The sequence below is a fragment of the Physeter macrocephalus genome, chromosome 2 (assembly GCF_002837175.3).
Source record: "Physeter macrocephalus isolate SW-GA chromosome 2, ASM283717v5, whole genome shotgun sequence".
In the NCBI taxonomy this organism is placed as follows: Eukaryota; Metazoa; Chordata; class Mammalia; order Artiodactyla; family Physeteridae; genus Physeter; species Physeter macrocephalus.
Window position 1 is genome coordinate 112,640,724 of NC_041215.1, and position 20,051 is coordinate 112,660,774.

The 20,051-nt window shown below is 40.6% G+C and overlaps 2 protein-coding genes across 12 annotated transcripts in view; one reads left to right on the forward strand and one right to left on the reverse strand.

The window, feature by feature from the left end:
* Positions 1 to 507: 507 nt before the first annotated feature.
* Positions 508 to 20,049, forward strand: RPE (ribulose-5-phosphate-3-epimerase). Of its 11 annotated transcripts, XR_003677583.2 has the most exons (9): positions 539 to 707; positions 2,512 to 2,694; positions 6,452 to 6,531; positions 12,377 to 12,516; positions 13,259 to 13,417; positions 13,942 to 14,028; positions 15,599 to 15,890; positions 17,015 to 17,114; positions 19,121 to 20,049. XR_003677583.2 is itself a non-coding variant. In XM_028481505.2 (8 exons), the coding sequence occupies exons 3-8, from the start codon at positions 2,582 to 2,584 to the stop codon at positions 15,719 to 15,721; spliced, it is 702 nt and encodes a 233-aa protein (XP_028337306.1). In that variant the 5' UTR covers positions 583 to 696; positions 1,366 to 1,396; positions 2,512 to 2,581; the 3' UTR covers positions 15,722 to 16,319. The 11 variants fall into 11 exon arrangements, 9 of the variants coding, with proteins under 9 accessions (XP_007117739.1, XP_028337248.1, XP_028337264.1 ...); XR_008619090.1 differs by lacking the exon at positions 17,015 to 17,114; XM_028481505.2 differs by lacking the exons at positions 17,015 to 17,114; positions 19,121 to 20,049 and adding an exon at positions 1,366 to 1,396 and having other exon boundaries at positions 583 to 696; positions 15,599 to 16,319.
* Positions 17,122 to 20,051, reverse strand: part of KANSL1L (KAT8 regulatory NSL complex subunit 1 like) — a 158,254-nt gene continuing 155,324 nt past the window's right edge. The window contains exon 16 of the mRNA XM_028481517.2: positions 17,122 to 19,150. Coding sequence (XP_028337318.1) covers positions 18,887 to 19,150 — 264 coding nt within the window. The 3' untranslated portion in view covers positions 17,122 to 18,886. The remainder of the gene's footprint in view (positions 19,151 to 20,051) is intronic.

Here is a 20,051-nt window from a genome sequence, read left to right on the forward strand (position 1 = left end):
CTTGGATTCACAAATGTTAAACGTTAAGCACTGTCTTAACAGATGAGAAAATTGGAGGCAGGGAGAAGTGACTTGCCAGGTCACCCAGCTAGCATCCAGGATTCCGCCCTAAACCAGACTCCCACCGCTCTTGAGAAGGATTCAAAGAGAAAGAGAAAGAAGGGTGTTTTTTTTTGTTCTTGGACAAGTACAGGGACGGAGAGGAAAGGAACGCATATGCAAACGATGGAGAAACAAAAAAGTGATAAGAGGGCAAGAGCTGAGAGGGAACTGCAGGGGAAGTAAACCTAAAAAAGATTAAGAAACTCCTCAGAGGACTGAGAGACCTGAAAAGGCTTGTTTTAAAAGCAAAGGTCAGAGGAAGGAGGAAGGTGCCTCACGCCGAGGCCCCGCCCCTAAGCCCTTAGAGGGGCACCCCTCCCGCTAGGGGAGGCGGGACTTCCGCCCTCAAGGCAGCTGCTGCCGGTGGAGTCCGGAAGACTCTACTGGGAAGAGGCGGGGCCAAAACTGTGAGGCCAATCGGGGCGCGACGCCTTCATCTTGCCGGGCATCTCGCTGGGTAACTTGCTTTAGAGAGCTAGCACCATGGCGTCCGGCTGCAAAATTGGCCCGTCCATCCTCAACAGCGACCTGGCCAGTTTAGGGGCCGAGTGCCTTCGGATGCTGGACTCTGGGGCCGATTATCTGCACCTGGATGTAATGGACGGGTAACTCTCCGCGGGGCTCGGGTCTGGGTTGCCGCGCGGGGCGGGATAGGCGCACCTTTATTGAGTGCCTGTTGGGTGCACGGCGTCCCTGTAGCGCGGAGCGCCTCACTGTGAACGCGGTACTGAGAAGGGGCCTGCGGTGGGAGCCCTGGAGGCCTTGCTTGGAGGGGACCTGAGTCGGCATCCTGGGCTGCGACCGCGTCCCAAACCTCAACCATCTCCCCTCCCCCCACGTAACGTGTGGTCTTCTAGCATTTAGTGCCTGGAAGCGACCTTAAATCTCTAGGACCCGTCTCATTTTTAGTTGGAGAAACTGAGGCCCAAGGGGATAGGCATGACTTGCCCAAGCTCATATAGCTAGTTAGTGGCAAAGCTGGGGAGAAAGACTTGTGTAAGGATGACGAGCTTGGCACCTGGAGTGAGAACGCCCGACTTCTGCCACTTGCTGGGTTACTTGGGACAAGCCATTTAACCTCATTGAGCTTCAGTTTCATTATGTGAAAAATGGGAGTAATAACACTACCGCTTCGGCATCTTTGGAAGATGAAATGACCTCATACACGTAGTTTACAGTGCCTGGCATATAGTAAATTCTCTGTAATTGTTAGTTGTTGTATCGTTGTTCAAATTATGATTTTCCTGTCTATTTTCTCTTCAGGCACCCTGCTCTTCAGGGAGGTCAGTTTTTTGTAAGTAATTTTTAAGCACTGTAGTTACAGCCCATAATCAATATTGTTTGAAATCAGAATGACGCTAGTTTTCTTAAATTGGTTATAAAACGAGGAAAAATCATAGAGAAAACAGTTAAGACTCTCTCAACGTTACACACATTGTGACAGAGTTGCAACTTGGATCTTGTGTTTGCCAAGTGGTTCTCTGAGCCCCACTGATAACAGGCCATAAGATCAAAACAGCCATTACCTTGGCTTGGGGTAGAAAAGTAAATTTATTGGAGATAGGTAAAATCTCTGTGTACTCTCGTGCAAATCTGCAAATTCATGTTTTTTACGAAAGATGACCAGTCACTTCCTTGTCTTTTTAATGTCACTCCTCTTATGACAGGTTTGTCTTCTTTGTTCTGTCTGGTTAAATCTGCTGTTTCTCTTTTGTATTCCACTCAGTTACCTCAACACCGTGCCTAACTGATAATGGCAAAGAAGATTAGTAAATCTTACCTCTTACAAAACCTTGGTTTTTAGTTTGAGTAAACACATATATTTCTACTTCTGTATATTTTTTTGATACCTTTGCTTGAAAGCCCTGAACTTTCACAGGTAATATTACTGGAGTGTGTACCTCACAGATGGGTAGCTACATTTTTGTGCCTGAGACACAAAATGAGACAAAATTTTGTTTCTGAGACACTTGAGGGTCTCAGGATAGAACAGACTACGAGTATATGTGTGTAGTGTGTTTGTCACAGAGAGCAGCTTGGTTGTAAATAAGTCTTGTCCAGTGTTTGAGTGAGCAAATGGAGAAAATAGTTTGTTCCAGTTTACCAGTCAGAATATCAATGACAACAACAATAGGTAATATTTCCAAGCACTTGACTATTTCTGGTCTGATACTATTTGTGAATTATTTCACACTATGAGCTTGGTGCTGTTAACGGCGTCTACAGAAAGAGATTAAAGTCACCTCGTAGCTAAGAAATGGTGGAGCCAGGATTGGAAGCATGCAGCAGCTTGTTTTGTCTCTGAAACTGTCTTCTGTGGATATTAGGCTTACAGAGAATGATTAAGATATTCTCTGTTTTCAAAGAACAACTATATTTTTTGATATTTATTTCATATCTCTCCTGCAGCACCGTAAGCTCCCTGAAAGCAGAGACTGTTTCTTTGGCTCACCTCTGTATTCTCTGCAGGAAAAGCACCATGGCAAGCTTAAATTATAATTGGTTGGATGAATGGCTTTATCATAAGGGAGGGATCTCTAAGGAATCTCTTTTGCCCCTCCCAGCCCTATGGCAGACCCTGAGCTTATTAAGGTAAAGTATTTGTTTTTTATTGACTCCCCCTTTACCAGGAAACATCTTGGTTTGAAAAAACTAAATTCTGCATACACCATTTAAAAAATGCTTTCTCTGTTAAGCTTCACAACTTTCTGAGCTAAGAGCTATTTTTATTCCCCTTTTGCAAAGGAGGAAACCAGATTGGGGAGGTTCAGCCCCTTCCCAGTGTCCCACTGAAGAGGCAGAGCCTGGCTGAGCTGCAGTGCCTCCTAGGCCCAGGGTATGGAAGAGGGGCTGTGGACTCCCTTTCCCAAGGCAGCCAGCCCCAGTTTACCTTCCCTCCAGGTAGTGCCTCCGTGCTTCTTTTCCTGGTCCCCTGAAAAATCTCCAACGTTACACTGAGCTTGCATGCCCTTGTTTTCTAGTCCCCTCTCTTCCCTTGAAGCCCACACTTCTGATTAAAACCGAACGTCTTCATTTTGAAATTCAGGAACAAGTTCTGGAAACACTGGTGGGTGGAGCACTAGTATGGTTGGATATTTGAAATGAAGGACAAGTGGATTTTCTGGAAGAGAAAATTGGAAAGCATGTAAATATAAATGTGTCATGACAGGACAGTGACTGGAAATGTGTTGATCGTAAGTGTAGGAACTGAGCAGATATTCAGTTTCTAAATCAGGAAGATTTCGAAGCCAGGGGGATTTCACGTTACTACTAGACCTGACTGACTTCAGTACTGGGCCCACAGTGTCACAAGGCCACCATTAGCCGGGCCAGATGTTCTTCATTTTTCCCGTCTCCATCTGCCCTGTGTCACTCCTCCATGTTACCTGCCAGCCTACCCCCGACCATAGGCATAGGTGTGATTCCTTATTCACGGGAAGTGTTGTTTGGTTACAGTCTTGCTGAATTTTATATCAACCTTGATCCTCCTCTTTGCCTTGTTGGGAGATCTGGTAAAGGTTTGCTTTGTGTGAAAGTTATACATGTGATGGGGGATCAAAATAATCGTATGCCTTATCCGATATTCTAAGCGATTATAGCTTAATCTCATAAGTTCTTTGGGAGAAAAGGACGCTTTTTAATTAATTGCCTTTTAATTTTGGCAGTCTTTACTCCAAAATGGCATTATAGCTTCTGTTTCCCAGTGAAGTAAAAGTGTGTTTGTTTTATTCTCATATTTTCTCAAGATGTCGTTATTGTGTTTATTTTCATGATAAACGAAGCCTAAGGTTGAGACAACAGAAATACTTCTGAGGGCACACAGAAAAAACAGTGAATGAAATCCAGATCTTTCAATCTCAGATTTGTGTAGTATTCAGCAGTCCTTGCTGCCTGCTTATGTGACTCTTACCTCCAAGTTCTAAGTAAATATAATAAGCATCTTATCCGTAACCCTGGCAGTTACTGCTCTTAGGCGAATGGTAGAATGATTTCCAAAATACTAGAAATCCAACCTCCAAGGACCAGGGTGCTGGAGAGTAAAAGTGTCTGTACCCATCCACCGTACCCATCCCTCTCAGGTGTGTCCTGACCTCTCTGTCTTAAGGCTGTCCTCCTCCCTTGGACTTTCTTCTTCTGTTAGTTATCAGCTGTCAGTGGAGGAGCAGACAAGCCTGGTAGTTACGAGGCTGAACTTTGGCGCTAGATTGCACGTGTGTAACTCCTGCCTCCAGCGCTTACTGGTGTGAGCTTGGGCCTCTTATTTTCTCATCTGTAAAATACAGGTAATAGTGATACCTGTCTCACTGAATTGTTGAGAGGGTGGGTTGGTTGGTTTGTTTTGGTTTTGTTTTTTGGCTGCGCAGCACGTAGGATCTTAGTTCCCTGACCAGGGATCGAACCCGCATCCTTTGCATTGGAAGCGCGGAGTCTTAACCAGTGGATCGCCCGGGAAGTCCCTGTTGTGAGGTTTTAATGAGTTAATATATTGGAATGGTTCAGAATGGTGCTTGGCCTGTATATGTTTTAATTTTTTATTAACACTCATTTTGCCTGCCTGTCATCTTAAGCTCAAGACGACTTTGGACGTGGTTTATTCGCTCTCTTCGACCTTCCCCCTCCCCCGCATCTTATCACTTAGGCGATCCTATCACCTGCTGTCCTTGTTTCCATTCGTACTGTTTCTTGCCATTTAGCAGCACCTCTTGCCTCCCTTCTTCCAATTTACTGCCCAGTCTGTCTGCCTACTGTATTATTTCCATCTTATTTTTCATTTGTGTCTCTCCTTTAAAACCTCACTTGATCAGGATAAAGTCAAAACAGTGAGCCTGGCATTTGATGCACTTAATGTGACACAGTCTGCCTCCTGCCTTTTTCATACTAGCCAGGGTGGGCAATACCATCTCCCCCTTCTTTGAACTTAACTTAGTTATTTCTGCCTTTGCTTCATTTCCTTCCCCATTTTTACAAATTCTGTTTGTTCTGTAAATCTCAAGATCTTACCCCTTTTTAAAAAGTGCTATTCTACTTGCCTCTGGAACTATTTTACCTTAATATTGCCTACTTGTTACTGTGTAGCTTTTCTTAACAGTCCTCATACAGGGTAATGGCTACTACTTTAACAGAGAGAGCCCAGATTTCAGTGGCTGAATGTTATAAAGCTTCTCATTCATGTAATAGTTTGGTGTGAAATGTCTGTCCATGCAGAAGTGGAGGAACCTGGTCCCCTTCCATCCTGTGGCGCTGCCATTCCTTAAGGGGCTCTTTACTGGCAGAAGGATAAAGTGAGAGCAGAACAGGAATACTACTCAACCTCCTGGGCTCTGCAGTGACGCACATCACTTAAACTCAGAGTCCGTTGGTGAGAACTAGTTACACGGGCCACTAGATGTAAAGGGAGCTGGGAAGTGTGGTCCTCGGCTGAGCTGGCTTCCTACCAACAACTGTGCTGTAGCAGTCAGTGATGAATTCTGGTGAGTCATTAGCCACCTCTTACCAGTGAGATTGTAAACTTTTCTGGGGTGAGCGGGAACACTCACATATTTCTTTATAAAATACAATACTCTCTGAAGCACTCAGCCTGGGACTTACATATCGGAGGTTTTTTTAAATATTGAAGTGAGCTGGCGATAGAACAAAAGGACTAACCGGAGTAGGATGATGGTTAACTACCTTGGGTCTGATATCAGGAAGCCTTAATTTGAATCCTGCCCCAACGAAATTATTAACTGGATGACTTAAGGAAGTTATGTATCCTGTGCTCTTCAAATGGGGATAATAACAGCATCTACTTCATAGGGCTGTTGTGAAGGTGAAATGAATTAAGGTACAATATCTGGTATGTTGTAAACTCTCAGTAAGTGGTGGTTATTAGTATACATTAAGTGTCCTTATTGATAATCTTTAAGAAAGTTTCGATAAACTGACATTTTGTGCCCTGTGATAGAGGTGGATTAGAAGTAGCCACAGGCAGCCTGTGATAGGTTGATTTGAGAGACCCATATCAGAGTCCTGAACTTCCTAACTAGTGTGTGACTTGGGCAAGTCATATAACTTTTGGGGTTTTGGTTTTGTCATCCTTCCATTTCTACTTGTCAGGGATTTTGAATTACAGAGTTAAATAGAGTAAATCATGTGACATTGTTACGATTTGCTGAAATATCAAGGAGATAACTGCTCTGTAAAACTGAAATTATACAGATATTTTTAGTGTTGTTTAATACTGATGATGTTATTGAAGAATAATTGCAACCACAGATAGTCTCCTCTACTCCCATCAGAATACATATTGAGAAAAACACAGAAACTGAATCGAAAACATTTTCAGAGCAAGATTTTGTTTGTCTTGTAGGCATTTTGTTCCCAACATCACCTTTGGTCACCCTGTGGTAGAAAGCCTCCGAAAGCAGCTAGGCCAGGACCCTTTCTTTGGTAAGTGGGTGTTACACCGTCTGAAGCTGGATGTGTTGCTCAGGTAAAGGGACAGTAGCTGGTTGATTTCTCAACCTCCAGTTTCATCTTGTACCCTTTTCCCTCCTCCCTGTGCTGGGGTTTCATTGACTGCCTGTAAGAAGCCAAACTCTTACCTGCTTCAGGGCCTGGGCACTTTGGCTAATCTCTTTGCCTAGAAAGCTGTGTTCTCTTGACCAGAGCTGCCTCATCTTTCCACCTCTGATCCTTTGTTGTTTCTTCAGAGAGCCCTGTCTTAAATTAACCTTTTCCCAGTTACATCACCTTGTTGATTTTCTTCTTAGAATTTCTTTCAATCTGAGATTACTTTTATCAGACTCTAAACTCCTTAAGGGCAGGATTTCCTCCACTTTGTTTGCTGCAGTTTTCCTAGAGCTTAGCATAGACACAGCTGGGGCTCAATGTAATGGTTAAATGAATTTATGAATTGATTGACTTATGGTCTATATTTGAAGCCAGTTCATGGAAATTGGAGCTTTCTACAAGTGGGGTCTATGTATGCTCCACTCCCAACATTGTAGGATAATGTGAATTAAGGATTTTTAAGATCAGTGACCTAGAAGCTACTTTTTATGGAATATAGATTCAGTCCACATATCCTTATTGCTGCTGCTGTTGTTTTAAACTAAGTTAGCAGTGACTCACTTGCCAGATCTCTGGTAATAAGACATTTGGTGAGTTCTTGTAAATATGTGTTTTTATGTAACTCATTACATAAATTTAGTAAAACTTAGATTTTTTTAATTGAAATATTGTGGGCTAGTTTTTAAATTTTTTAAAATAAATTTATTTTATTTTTTTGGCTGCGTTGGGGCTCTGTTGCTGCGCGGACTTTCTCTAGTTGCAGTAAGTGGGGGCTACTCTTCGTTGTGGTGTGTGGGCTTCTCATTGTGGTGGCTTCTCTTGTTGCGGAGCACGGGCTCTAGGTATGCAGGCTTCAGTAGTTGTGGCACACAGGCTCAGTAGTTGTGGCTCACGGGCTCTAGAGCTAGGCTTAGTAGGTGTGGCCCATGGGCTTAGTTGCTCCTTGGCATGTGGTATCTTCCCAGACCAGGGATCAAACTCGTGTCCCTGGTTCGATTGGCAGGCGGATTCTTAACCACTGCGCCACCAGGGAAGTCCCTGCGGGCCAGTTTTATGAAGGTATGGTAGCCACTAGCCACATGTAGCTATTTAAATTAGTTTAAATTAAATAAAATTAAAACTAGTTTCTTAGTGGCATTAACGACATTGCAAGTTCTCAGTAGCCACGTGTGGCTTGTGACTACTGTACCGTCCAGTGCAGTTATGGAGCACTGCCAGCATTGCAGGAGGCTGTTAGAGCCTCTGTAGGCTCCATCCACTTCGAATGTACCAAAGGAAATGTACTTTATCACCTAATTTATGTGGCACGAGGGAAACAATGTTCCACCAACATGTTCACTATTTTGAAATTTCCAAATGATGGAGTATAATCCTCTTGATTATCTGAACTTTTTTTTTTTTTAACTACATTTTGGAAAATGAATTTTCCAGGGTAAATTCGTTCTTATGACTGTCAGAGTTGGATGAAATAAGTAGCATTCTGTGTCCCCCCACCTTCCTGGCTTGTACAGTGGCCACAGAATTCCCCACTGTAGCTTTGCGTGGATTGAAAATATGTATGTATTTTTCCATTTCTCTCCCTTTTAGTTCGTCTCCAAGTGTTACTTCTCACTGCTGTTTGACTCCCCTCCTATCTCTGTGCCTCTTCTCTTACCGACTCAACTGCCACCACCCCACACAATCTGCTTTTCCTTTCTGTTTTTAGTTTGTTATTTGCTGATAAACTTACTAATCAGTCTTTCCAGAGGTGAATCTCAAGTAAAGATGAATGGACTTAATATGCTTTAGTGTTTGGGTTTTGTGACCTTTGTTTTTTGTATTATATGTTTTTGTTTGTTTAATTCTTGGATACTGGCTGTTGGATAATTGATACATGATATATCCTGGGAGTTGGATCTCAAGTTGTATGTATAACTGCTAAAGCTTTTAACTCTTCAGTCTCAGTGTTGAGTAGAATTTACCATCTAAGAAGTAAAGTGGTAGGGAGAAGTCGTTTTGTTCTTAGCTAAATCAGTGGTCTTCAAGTATGGTCTGAGGACCCGTGGGAGTCCTTTTCAGATGGTCCATGACATCAAAACTATTTGTAGTTTGATTTGTAAATTACTTGTACTGATATCACTTGCCATTATTTATGCTGATGGTGCAAAAGCAGTGGTGAATTAGTCTGCTGATGCCTTAGCCTGAGACAAGGCAGTGATACTGAATGGTACAGGTAGTCGCGATATTCTTATTTGCCATACATTCATAGTATCCTTTATAACAAGTATCCTTGATGAATTGGTACAAGTGATTGATTTAGTAAATCTTGATTCTTGAGTGCATGTCTCATTAGTATTTTGTGTGACAAAGTGGCAAGTACATATAAAGCACTTCCATTAAATCCTGGAGGATGATAGTTTCCTCAAAGAAAACCACTTGTGCCATTGTTTTAAGCTGTGAACTGAAAGTGCTAGTCATGAATACCATTTTCCCTTGAAAGAACAACTGACAGATGAACTGTGGTTATCAGACTTGGATATTTTACTGACATTTTCTTTAAAATTAACCAAGTGAACCTGTCACTTCAAGGAAAGCGGCTCATCAGTTTTCATTGCCACCGATAAAGTTAGAGTTTGCTGGTGAAAGTTGGAATTTTAGAAAACTTATATCTGCCTCTCTGAGCTTGACAGCTTCCCAGTACTCACAGCTTTTCTGGCAAGATCTGTAATATCATTAACAAAAGCGGGGTTTGGATAGTATATAATGAAATGTGTCACTATTTGGAAGATCTGTGTAACTCAGTGAACCAATAGTACTTAAAAGAGCCATTCGAAATGTAGACTAATGGGTTTGAGTGTAACAAAGTACGAAAAGGTCACTGGTGGGGTTTATGGATTCCACGTTGCCACTAACCTTTCTAAAAAAAAGTACCACTTGTTGAGTTTTGGGGTAGAAATAGAATATCCACACTTGAGTGAAAAGGCTGTGGGTGTAGGTACTCCTCCCTTTTCTGTGCACTTTTTTCCCATCATATAAAACAGCAGATTGCAGGAGATTGAATGCAGAGCAGGTGTCAGAATATAGATGTCTTCTCTTAAGGCAGACATTAGCGACTCGCAAAAATGTAAAATAGTGCAACTCTTACATTAACGTGTAATGGATTTATTTTTATTATCATTATTATTTTTTAATGAATTAATAAGTAGACACTAAAATTTTTTTAGTTTGCATTTCTAATACATTAAATATTGATAAATATAACCCACATCAACAATATTTTGGGGGGAGGGCTTCAGTAATTTTTAAGAGTGCAGAGGGAGTCTGATAATAGAACATTTGAGAACTGTATCTTAATTATAGGCAGATTAGCTGACCCATCAATTCCCCAAATACTAGAGGATGTCCAGTGAGGGTTGCTAGTAGTGACTGCATGCTAGAGATTGAACAGGGATGACTTAGCAGTCTGCTAACTTAGGAAAGAGTAAACTTGATCTTTTAAACCAGATTGAATTTTTTTTTTCTTGTTTATAATATGAAGGGGAAAAAAACACCAAATTGAGTTTATCTTTTTTTTTTTTTTTTTTTTTTTTTTTTTTGTGGTACGCGGGCCTCTCCCTGTTGTGGCCTGTCCCGCTGCGGAGCACAGGCTCCGGACGCGCAGGCTCAGCGGCCATGGCTCACAGGCCCAGCCGCTCTGCGGCATGTGGGATCTTCCCGGACAGGGGCACGAACCCGGCTGCGGAGCACAGGCTCTGGACGCGCAGGCTCAGTGGCCGTGGCTCACGGGCCCAGCCGCTCCGCGGCATGTGGGATCTTCCCGGACTGGGGCACGAACCCGTGTCCCTGCATTGGCAGGCAGACTCTCAACCACTGCGCCACCAGGGAAGCCCGAGTTTATCTTTTAAAAACAAGATTTTGCCTATTAAAATATGTTCTATTTTTGTTACTTTTATTAGTTTAGAAATATAAATGTTAGTCGTGGCTTCATTAATCAGGCTGTATACTATGTTTCCCTGACATTTTTCAAAGCCTTGTTGCATTTTATAATCTTAGTTACTGAGTTCTGGAATACTAGAATTTTTTTCTTTAATATAGTTTTACTGTATCAGCAATGTGGTCCCTCTAACAAAACAAAAAGCTCAAAACTCTCCTCACTGCCATCTGTCTGGCGCAGGAGTGTTTACTGTTTTCTTCTTCCCAGCATTATTTCTTGTTTTCACTTCTTTTAAGCTGCCCTCTCCTTCTCATGAAATGCTATTATGTTTTAAGTCAAGATCTTTAAGAAGGCCATGCTCATTTCTTCCCAGACATATACTCCTATGATTTGAGCTTTAGAATCAGGACACGTGGCAGGCTTCTCAGGTTAACGTGTTCTTCCCTCTCAGTCTGTTCCTTTTCTTGCAGTTGTCTGCCTCTCAGTTGATGGCACTTCTCTTCTAGCTCCTCAGGCCAAATCCTTGCATCATCTGACTCTCCTCTCACTCTGCACTTCTTTTTTTTTTTTTTAAACATCTTTATTGGAAAGTCCCTGTGCTATGCAGCTGCTTCCCACTAGCTATCTATTTTACGTTTGGTAGCGTATATATGTCCACGCCACTCCCTCACTCCGTCCCAGCTTACCCTTTCCCCTCCCTGTCCTCAAGTCCATTCTCTACATCTGTGTCTTTATTCCTGTCCTGCCCCTAGGCTCTTCAGAACCATTTTTGTTTTGTTTTTTTAGATTCCATATATATGTGTGTTAGCATATGGTATTTGTTTTTCTCCTTCTAACTTACTTCACTCTGTATGCAGACTCCAGGTCTATCCACCTCACTACAAATAACTCAGTTTCATTTCTTCTTATGGCTGAGTGGTAGTCCATTGTATATATGTGCCACATCTTCTTTATCTGTTCGTCTGTCGATGGACACTTTCACTCTGCGCTTCTGATCCGCACTTCTGATCTACAGCAGCCCCTGTTGTCCCTGCCCCCCGAACATACCCAGAATCCCTACGCTTGCTTGCCATCCTCAGTCGCTGGGTTTTTTGCCTTGGCCTTCTAAGTCGGATCTTGTCACTTGACTCAAAATCCTGTAGTGTTTGTTCCACATCGTTCAGAATAAAACCTGGTGGGCTGCAGAGCTCTGTACTCGCAGCCGGTGCTTCTCTGACCTCATCTTTTCTCCCCAGTGCGACCCTGGCCCCAGCCACACTGGCCTTATTTACTCCCAACCTAGTGTGTATTGTCTTCACTCCTTTTATTTGTCTCTCCCACTAAGAATGTAATCCCTGTGACTTCAGAGATTTTTGTCTGTTTTTTGCTGTACCCCTGCGGCCTAGAAAAGTTAATGGTGTGGCAAGTGCTCAATAAAATATTGGTGGGGAGACTCACTTAATTTAGCTTTCTTATTTTATAAATGAGGAAGCCAGTCTACATAGATAACATGACTTCTTTAAGTTTTTTAGAATGGGATTTCTTGGCCCTGGACCTAGGTTTCCTGATATCTAGTTATTTTCATAAACAGCGCCATAGGCTTTTTGTGGAAAAATGGGGGGTTTTTTGGTAAATGAGTTTGACCGAAGCCTTATCTTCAGGATGAAGGGAGGTTATCTATACAGAAGTGTAACTTCTGTATATTTAACAATTATCATGATGCCAGAAGAGTTGATACCTGAAAGAGCAAAAACTCCAGGCTGGCTTCAATAATGTGAGCCAGCTATTTTCCTTATAGTGATACTTAGGGGATACGTCTTTCCTTTCCAGACATGCACATGATGGTGTCCAGGCCGGAACAGTGGGTAAAACCAATGGCTGTAGCAGGAGCCAATCAATATACTTTTCATCTCGAGGCTACTGAGAACCCGGGGGCTTTGATCAAAGACATTCGGGAGAATGGAATGAAGGTGAGAGCTCAACAGTGATGGTAATGTTTTTTAAAAAAAAAAAAAATTATTTATTTGTTTATTTTTAGCTGTGTTGGGTCTGGGTCTTCGTTGCTGTGCGTGGGCTTTCTCTACTTGTGGCGAGCAGGGGCTACTCTTCACTGCGGTGCGCGGGCTTCTCATTGCTGTGTCTTCTGTTGTTGCGGAACACGGGCACGCGGGCTCAGTCATTGTAGCTCGCGGGCTCTAGAGTGCAGGCTCAGTAGTTGTGGCGCACGGGCTTGGTTGCTCCGAGGCATGTGGGATCTTCCCAGACCAGGGCTCAAACCGGTGTCCCCTGCATTGGCAGGTGGATTCTTAACCACTGCGCCACCAGGGAAGCCCGATGGTAATGTTTTATACTATTTATTCTCAGAGTTGGGAAGATTTGGTGGAAGACCTGAAATGATAGGTGGAGAAGACTGGACTTAGGCAGCTATTCGTCAGGTTTGAAGATAGAGTTTAAGTATAACTTGTTTGTCAGATAAGATTAATACATTCCACTAATGTTTTCTGAAAGTTTCTACCTTTTAGAAACATTTACTTTTGACAGTCTTGTCGACTTTTTTTTAAAAAGTAATTACAGTCTGAACAGTTTATGTATTCCATTTATGTATGTATTCTATACTTTAAGAATAGACCTTTCTACTGGGCCTGATATGCAACAGTAATGTAATACAGAAATAATTATTGATGTGATATAGCAAATTTGTCTCTGTTACAGGTTGGCCTTGCTATCAAACCAGGAACTACAGTCGAGTATTTGGCACCATGGGCTAATCAGATAGATATGGCCTTGGTTATGACAGTGGAACCTGGGTTTGGAGGGCAGAAATTCATGGAAGATATGATGCCAAAGGTAAAAGAAGTATTTGGTTCTGGGGTAAGGCTTTTATTCTGTAAGTTCATTCCGTAAGCATTTATTGGACTACTTGTATGTTTAGACCTGTACTGTTCTGAAGGTGGGGAGATGAGGATGCCTATATATCATTGGAATACAGTATGAGAAGTGCCCCAAGAGATTTAGGTTTGGAGATCATAAAAGATACTACATCTTAGTCTTGAAAACTTTTTTCAAAACCGTTATCTCTGTAACCTTGAGATCTCTTGGGAGTTTTCATTGAATATTGAGGGTTTTGTCTTTGTCTTGTTTCTGTGAAGTATATTTTCTGCAAAGCCATGACAAATTGAATGCCATTTGCCAAACAGAACAAAGCTTGCTTTTATAAAACTTAGTTTGTTACAGTACATTAAAAGGTGGTTTTCCCCAATCATAATTTGTATTGATATATTGTCTGAGACATTTGGAGTCATATTTTAGTGGCTAATATCAGCTATGTGATTTTTTATTTGGTGTTTTTCCCTCTACCTATCCACTTAGTCACTTATTTCCTTGTGTATAACTAGGTTCACTGGTTGAGGACCCAGTTCCCGTCTTTGGACATTGAGGTTGATGGTGGAGTAGGTCCTGACACCATCCATAAATGCGCAGAGGTGAGACTGCTTGACTGCAACCTAGACCAATTTCCTATCAAATGTAATGCCAGGACAGGTCTTGTCTGCCAAAGAGACTTCCTAAATAGGCTTTCTTTCTTAGAAAAGTATTTTTTGTTTAAATGTAAAACCAGGAAAATAAAGAGCGATAAGTGAATATTCTGAAACCACATAATCATTAAATAGTAAGGCCTGGTTATCTCAGTAATGATGGAAAAATTCTTTGGAAAGGAACAAGCTGAATGCCAGCCTGTGGAATATCATTGAAAAGTTCCAGGGCCTTTGAGACAGTTTTCCAAAATAGGGAAAGAAAACATACCTGCTTGTAAAGGGGAAAAAGAATGTTATTCTGTAGAACTTAGGTGTATTAGCTACTGATTTGTCCCTTGCAAGCTACTAAATCTGTCCCTCTGTAGAAGTGGGATGACTTTTTTTTTTCCAGGTGGCTAGCTAGGCTGAGTTAGGCTCCTGAACTTCATAAAAGGATACCAGCCCTCCCTGTAGCATTGCAGGTGATTAAAGTTTATGTGACCTGCTTTTATTAAACAGCATGGTCTAATCTGCACCTTCAGTGTTTTGTATAAATGCCACACTCTCCTGCTTGATACTTATCAAAAGCTTGACTGTGATCAATACGGAGGAGGTGCTGGCCAGACGATTAGTGAGCATGTACCCTTTGACCCCTTGTGGAATTCTTTTTTACTGAACTGTGCTTTGTCATTAATGCTGTTCTTGCTTACATTACGAGACATGTTAGGTTGTAACCCTATAAAACTAGTGTTTTTTCTTTTTTTATGAGGAACGTTGTTAGAGATGTAGTGTGCTATATCATAGGGTGAGTGTCTCCATTTGGAGAAATTTTCCTTAGCTTCAGTGGCTCTCCCAGTAGTCGTCCCTTTCTCTTAGCACTGAATCACGTAATAGATTGGATTTCCCTCCTTGAGTCAAATCCTAGGAATCTCAGAGATAAATTTGGACTCATCTTACTTGGTTTTACTCTGACTTCTTTGCTTTCATATTGAAAAACATCTTAAAAATCTTTTTTAAGCCACCTCAAAAGCACTGTGGAATGCAGTGAAGCATGTGTAAGAAGTTCCATTCCTTCTGGCCTCACAATGAGAAATAATGTAATGTTGTCCTGTTTTATGGATTCTTTCACATTTTAGCAATAATTGTCCTTTTAGACTACCTGCCAATTCTTATACATAATTCCGAGATGAAAAGGTTGATTTTTTTAGGAGCTGTGGGGGAATTGGTATATAGGGGAAGACCTTAATAGATTTAAGGATTAAAGGTTTATTAGTAAAGATGCAGTGTAGTTTATCTAGAGGGGGTTACCAAAAAGTCAGTGGTTTCTTAGACACATTTAAAAATAATTTCACATCCTCATTTAAGCATTTTCTTTTTTCATTGAACTAGCTGCTTAAGTATGTTCATCTTGAAGTGGCTTTTGTACAGTTAAAGTGCTGACTGCCAGCTGCAAGGATAGAAGAAACTCTAGTCCAGGAATTGTTTTAGGTTTTTCTGCATCTTCCTTTGAGGCATAACCTTAAGTGTTTACTTCTTCCAGGCAGGAGCTAACATGATTGTATCTGGCAGTGCCATTATGAGGAGTGAAGACCCCAGATCTGTGATCAACCTGTTAAGAAATGTTTGCTCAGAAGCTGCTCAGAAACGTTCTCTCGATCGATGAAACCACAAGGAGTCCAGTGTTTCTGCTTATGAGATCTCCTTTTTACTGGAAAACAAGAATATTGACTACCAAATCGTACCACAGTTGAGGCAGTGCTGCTTTTCTGAGCAATTATTCATTCCAGTGACTAAAATCCATTTTGCAGAATGTCCCAAGAGGTTAGAAATTGGTGTGTATTACATTTTCAGTGATGAAATTTAAAGATTAGTGTGGTAAAATACCATTTTTACTGGGAGACTTGATTTTTATAAACAGTAAAAATATGGCTGTATCAAGGTTATGAACAGAAATGTGTCTTAATGCCTAAGGAAGGCATATTAGCTCCTATGAAAAGTTTTTTTTTTCTGACTTTCTAAAAAGTTTTCTTTGCTTCTTGGCTTTCCTGAAAGCAAAGGAAGTCCTGTTTTTCCTGTTTTGTGTCATTTTTGATTTGTGTACTTGCGTGGTAACTAAGTTTGGATCTGGCTGGGATGGATGGCTCTTCTAGCTTCGAAAACATCTATTTTTTACTTTGCACCTTATATTTGATACATAAAGAAGTGTATTAGGAAGTCCAGGGATTTTCAGGTGGTCTGTTGTAAAACGCAAGCACAAGTTTTATCAGGGTGTTTTCTTTGTTAGCTTTGCTATAGCGGCAGGTTATTCAGTGGTTCTTCCCCCACCCCCTACCCACCCTCCACCAACCCCATTTCCCCTTTTTCTTAATCGCACCCGCTATTCTGAAGGACATAAAATGTTTTCCTAGCTCTATGCTAAAAGGAAAGGAAGACCTCTATTTGGAAGTAATATTAAGTTGAATCCTGACCCTCTTCCCCTTTCTATTTGTTTGACCTTAGCAAACCAATCCAACCAACCTCTTTGAGCTGATTATTAACTGATGTATATATTGAATGTAATCGTAACAACAGTGGGGGGTTGTGTTGAGGATTAAGAGATACTATTAATTATATACGTAAAGCTTCCACTACTATTCCTAGAATTGTAGGGTAGTAGAATTTGAGGATGCTCAATACAAAGTAGCTATCATTATGTAAATGTCTGCTTTGTAGATTATAAAGTGTGTTGATGATACAATCTCATTAAACCCACAAATCAGTCCTACGAATGGTAAGACAGGTATGTTTGTCTCCCTTTAAAAAATGAAGATACTAAATAAAGCTCAACAGGCTGGTACCATGGAAAGGATCCAGTAAAGAGTAGGATTTCTGGTCTGTACTCTTTTTACAGATGGAGCTCTTGGGAGGTGGATTAAGCAAAGGAAGCTTCTTTTACTTAACATTCTCTTATTTCCAGTCTAGCTTTACCCTGTAGCAAAACCAGATGGCTGAGAATATTCTGCAACTATGGATTTTGACTCCAAGGACATATATTTTATTAATCCAAGAAAGACCAGGTAGGCTAATATATGGCAAGGTACAGAGTTCATCCGTAAACTAAATATTTATGATTGTGTCCCAAATTACACTTTGACAATAGATACATATTAGCTACTTCGTTCTTGTAAATACTCTTGCTGTGTAATACACATGGCAAGAAATAACAGGACCAGTGTCATTAAATTTTTTTCAGGCTACTGTGAGTGAGTTTTGAGAAATAAGGTTTGGAAAATAAGAATGTTAACACTTAAGCATAGAATAGAGCTTGCCTGGTTTCTTCTGTGTCACAAGGTAAAAATTTATTTCTTACTGTTTTGGCTTAGGAAAGGCTTGTGCCACACAGATAGGTGACATTTAATCAAATCAGACAACACAAGGCATATAGAAATAACTTTAATTAAAAAAACTTACATAGAAGATTATAATATCAGTCATGACAAAAAAAATCTGAGTTTATTTGCCTGGACAACTTGGGTTTGTTCTGGCTTTTGTTTTCTTTTTTAAAATATAAATGTACGGTAAAAGTACAAGCAAAAATTTGTCAGCATTAAACTGGAAATTTTTTTCTTCTTCTTTAAAGGGATTAGTACAATTTCTAATCCCTAACAAAAACTTAGTGTCACATCCCCCAGATTAGGCCAGTTGGCTAGGATTGTCAGTTATGTGGGTACTACAACTTGAATAACCTTTTTTACATGAGAAAAAGTGATTCATATAAATTGTCCTCAATTTTTACATATAAAAAAATGATGTAATAGTGTCAAAAGGAATTTTACCTAACGTATACTCCAGTATCCAATATTGAAGCATTAACCTTTTAAGAATTTTCTCACTCTAGGATAGATGCTTATTTGAATAGAGTAAGGAATGGTAGGGAATGACCAAAATAACTAAAAGTACAATAATATACTAACAAACAGGAATTTCCTGTCTGTTGCTCATTTTAAGTTGGGTGTTTTCTCTTCATGAGATACATGAAATAGATAAAACTCAAGTTGAGTTTTAAAAGGTGCGGTAGTTTTAAAATACAACAATATTTAACTACTTGGCTTTTCTTATTCGGTTAGGAGTGAATAGAAAATAACCTGTTTAACCCAACAGATATCATCAGTGATTTCAAATAAAGGAGTATTGTGTTATCTGGTATAGAACTTTCCATAAATAACTGCTATCGGTTAAACGTGTTTTTTAAAAAAAATTCCTTCTCCATAGTCAAGGCTTATAAATGTTCAACACCATTGGAAATCTGTTGTTTCTTTATTTATGGTTCAGCTGATATTTCATGGGGTAGTTCATACGTGCATTTTCAAGTGGAGTGGTCACTTGCCAGTGTTTTTTAAAACTATTTGTGTGTATATGTATGCATGTATACTCTATACACATGTATTTTATATTCTTAATATATTTCTGAGGCAATTTAAAGAATAACCACGTGTATAGAAAAAGAAGAGCTGTCATTTGATGCATAGGTATATGTGGGTGTGGGTATAAGTTGTTTAAAAATTATTATTTACCCAGTAATGTGATTTGACCTCAAATTGCAGCAGTTAATTTTCTGGTGCTTGCTTGTGATCTGCATCAAACACAAATGACTAGCACTTGTCTGTAGGTGAAAAGCTAGTTACTCCTGTGGTTCAGGAAGGAAAATGAGACGTAACTTGCCTGTTTGTTTGATAAACAGCACAAAAGATTAATACATGCACCTGCACTACATGCTGTTACTCTGGAATTGTGACTGTGGAGGGGGTGGGGGAACAGGGCTTATTTTTTCTCCTGTTTTCCCATTCAGTTACATAGTTTTCTTAACCTGTTCCCTGTCACTGATTTTTCTTAACGTGAGTTGAGTAAGTCCTAGACCAAGGGTTTTGTGTTCCTCCATTCCATCCGCCTGCCTTTGTGGATGGTGGCCGTTCTCTGGTGCACTGGTACAGAAGACTTCACCATGGAAAGGTGGGCTTGATCTTTCAATGTGATCATTTTTTTCATCTTGGCATAATAAGGCTGCTATGTCTTCATCTTTCAGCGGAAAAGCCCGTCGTTCCCACCCCAAAGACTGAAAGAGAAAACGGTTTCAGTTAAGTTTCAACTAATTTAAGTTCATGTCTCAATCTGTAGATGTCAGTTTTCTAATAACCATTGTTCTGTTCTTTAGCACATAAAAGTACAAATTCTCATTTGGTCCTGAGTATCTAGCAACTCAAAATGGAACGTACTGAGGATTACTTAGGGACCTTTGGGAATTATATTTTTCACTTTGCCTCTTCCGCGGAGAGGGAAACGCTGCCATTAGGGCGCTGGTCTTCATTTTCAGCCTAGGAGCACTTTGGGGAAGGCCCTTTAAAAGTGTTTGGATCGGCTTCCTCGGTATCTCCATTTTCATCCCATCATTATTCCAGACGCCTATTGACTTTTCTATCTCTGTGCTTTCTGTGACTTGCCTATTAATTTCTATTGTCTCCACTCTCTTGATTCTAGATATGGTTCTTCTTTTCCAACACCTGCTGACGAAGAAAAGTACAAGAACTTTATAGATGTAGTGCTAGAAAGCACTCCCATTGGGGTTAAAACTGGAGAAATGGGGAGACAAGTAAAAATCTTTTATAAGGGGAAGAGAACTGTCTAACATTTACTATGTGCCAGGTGTCATTCTGTTTAATCCGATTTGGTTTGTAATGAAATTCTGATAGAATTCCCATTTTCTAACACATAAGTGAACAGGTGGAATTAGGTACTGACGTGTTACGTAAAAGGTCAGGGAAGTATCTGTAGTTGTTAGTGATGGAACTAGAACGCTGGAACACAGAGCCTCTGATTTCTACACCCAGCATTCTGTACTGGACTGTCGTACTGAATTCGTTATGTAATGACGACTCCTTAATTATCAAGAAGCAATTCTATGAACAAGTTTTTAAAAGTCAATTAAAAGGAGGTTTAACTAGTTATGTGTAACACTC

What these genes read in the sequence shown, in the direction of transcription:
- RPE (XM_028481447.2), top strand. Translation starts at nt 586, where the DNA reads ATGGCGTCCGGCTGCAAAATTGGCCCGTCCATCCTCAACAGCGACCTG. An exon ending in CAGACCCTGAGCTTATTAAG is followed by an intron (nt 2,695 to 6,451) that starts GTAAAGTATTTG and finishes TTTGTCTTGTAG; the next exon opens with GCATTTTGTTCCCAACATCA. An exon ending in AAGAAGTATTTGGTTCTGGG is followed by an intron (nt 13,418 to 13,941) that starts GTAAGGCTTTTA and finishes GTGTATAACTAG; the next exon opens with GTTCACTGGTTGAGGACCCA.